We start from the raw sequence: 1,628 nt of genomic DNA, 5'->3' as shown, positions 1-1,628 counted from the left end.
CCAAACCCTATCTTTTCTTTCATTGATTACTATTTTTTATATATATTTATTACCTTTCATACTATTTTAAATGGAGCTGTGTCAAATAGATAGATATATGAAAAGGTAATTGCTTTATTGGATTTAATTAAAGATAGCTTCCCCATATTATATACTATATTGACCTTGTGACAATATATATTATTTGTGGCTAAAAGGCTAATTTCACATAACGTGCTTAAATTATAAATTTAAATTATGATAATTTGATTGTGTTGAATATTAATTCAATTTCGGGACTATATGTTTTAAATAGATGTATTAAAATAAGTGTTAACCGTATTGATTTATTAAATATCTAAAATTATTTACAAGTTCAATTTTACATTATGTCAGTATGCAAAACTCCTTCAGTAAACAGTAAGAGCATAAAACTGTCCGTCAACACTTAATATCACAGCAAAACAACGAAGAAACTAGTTAGTAACGTTCAATCGTTACGCCTCTTTGTAAACCCAACGATGTCATTATTCACAATTTACATCGGCAAGGGTCACTCAGTAACGATATTAAACTTTGTGGAAAGAGTAAGTGTAGCCGTCAGGTGCTCTATTGAGACTGAACTTGCCGGGGGGGAAGAATCTTGTTGGGGGAGGTGTTGTGGGTTCATAATATTGCTCTTGGCGAGCTTGAGGTGCGTTGTATTGTTGGGACTGAATTCCACTGTATTGGGCTTGTTGCACACCGGTGTAAATGCTGTTAGCCTGGTATTGTGGTTGGGCCTGGTATTGTGGTTGCGCCTGGTATTCTGGCTGAGCTTGGTACTGCTGTCTTTGTGGCTGGGGAGCAACGTAGTTCTCTTGTTCGTACAATTCTGGGTGATATTGACCATCATCTACACTAGGCTTGGCATTATAGTTACGTGGTGCAGAGTACTGCTGCTGTTGAGGAGCATTGTATTCTGCTGGCTGGTAACGAGGGTCTGGCGTGTATCCGGGTGTTGGTGCAGCGGCTAATGGTGCTGTGGGGATGTGGTCACCAACGGCCTGGAAACCATTTTTGCCTGCAACGTAGTTCACAGTCTTTTTCTGTCCATTTGGGTCGATGTAGGAGTAGCTGCCTCTTCTGTTACCATCTGCGTCAGTTTCTTCCTTGAAGTTGATGCCGTCTTCTTGTTGATAGGCAGCTCCAAAGGCTCCATTGCCACTAAGGTAACGTGCTTCTTGTACAATAGCGGCTGTTCTTGGATCACCAGCGTATTTCGGAACACGTTTCGCTCCTTCTTGCTGTTGGCACGTGCCAACTGCAATCACAAAAGCGATTATAAAGAGCCTAAACATTTTCGATCAAATGTATACTGCTCGCGTGAAAGTTACAAAGTGTGTCGTGTTGGGCGTGTGGAGTGGTTTTATATGAACATTAAAGACCTTGGTATATTGGAAGGGCCTAAAGCTGACCGCGAAAGTAATGATTATGCCGCAGATTTATGAGCTAATGTTGGTTACAGTGGATGTAAGGAAATGACATTATGGTGAGGACTACTAGTGTCGTCTTTTCTTATGGAGATTTTTTTAAATGTCAAGTAGGAATGTAATTTACCGCCTTTAATATATTACTATATTATGGTTGAGAATTCGTTGGTATTTCCG

General features: G+C 39.4%; 1 protein-coding gene across 1 annotated transcript; it reads right to left on the bottom strand.

Annotated features, from left to right (window-relative positions):
• Positions 1–312: 312 nt before the first annotated feature.
• LOC126974136 (cuticle protein 3) lies at positions 313–1,349 on the bottom strand. Its single transcript, XM_050821570.1, has one exon. The coding sequence runs from the start codon at positions 1,317–1,319 to the stop codon at positions 549–551; it is 771 nt and encodes a 256-aa protein (XP_050677527.1). The 5' UTR covers positions 1,320–1,349; the 3' UTR covers positions 313–548.
• Positions 1,350–1,628: the final 279 nt, after the last annotated feature.

The sequence above is a fragment of the Leptidea sinapis genome, chromosome 31 (genome assembly GCF_905404315.1).
Source record: "Leptidea sinapis chromosome 31, ilLepSina1.1, whole genome shotgun sequence".
Lineage (NCBI taxonomy): Eukaryota > Metazoa > Arthropoda > Insecta > Lepidoptera > Pieridae > Leptidea > Leptidea sinapis.
The sequence above is the reverse complement of the archived record's forward strand: the minus strand, read 5'-3'. Positions and strand labels throughout refer to the sequence as shown.

Bases quoted from the DNA above. Each gene is read 5' to 3' on its own strand.
- LOC126974136 (XM_050821570.1), bottom strand. From the start codon at position 1,319: ATGTTTAGGCTCTTTATAATCGCTTTTGTGATTGCAGTTGGCACGTGC.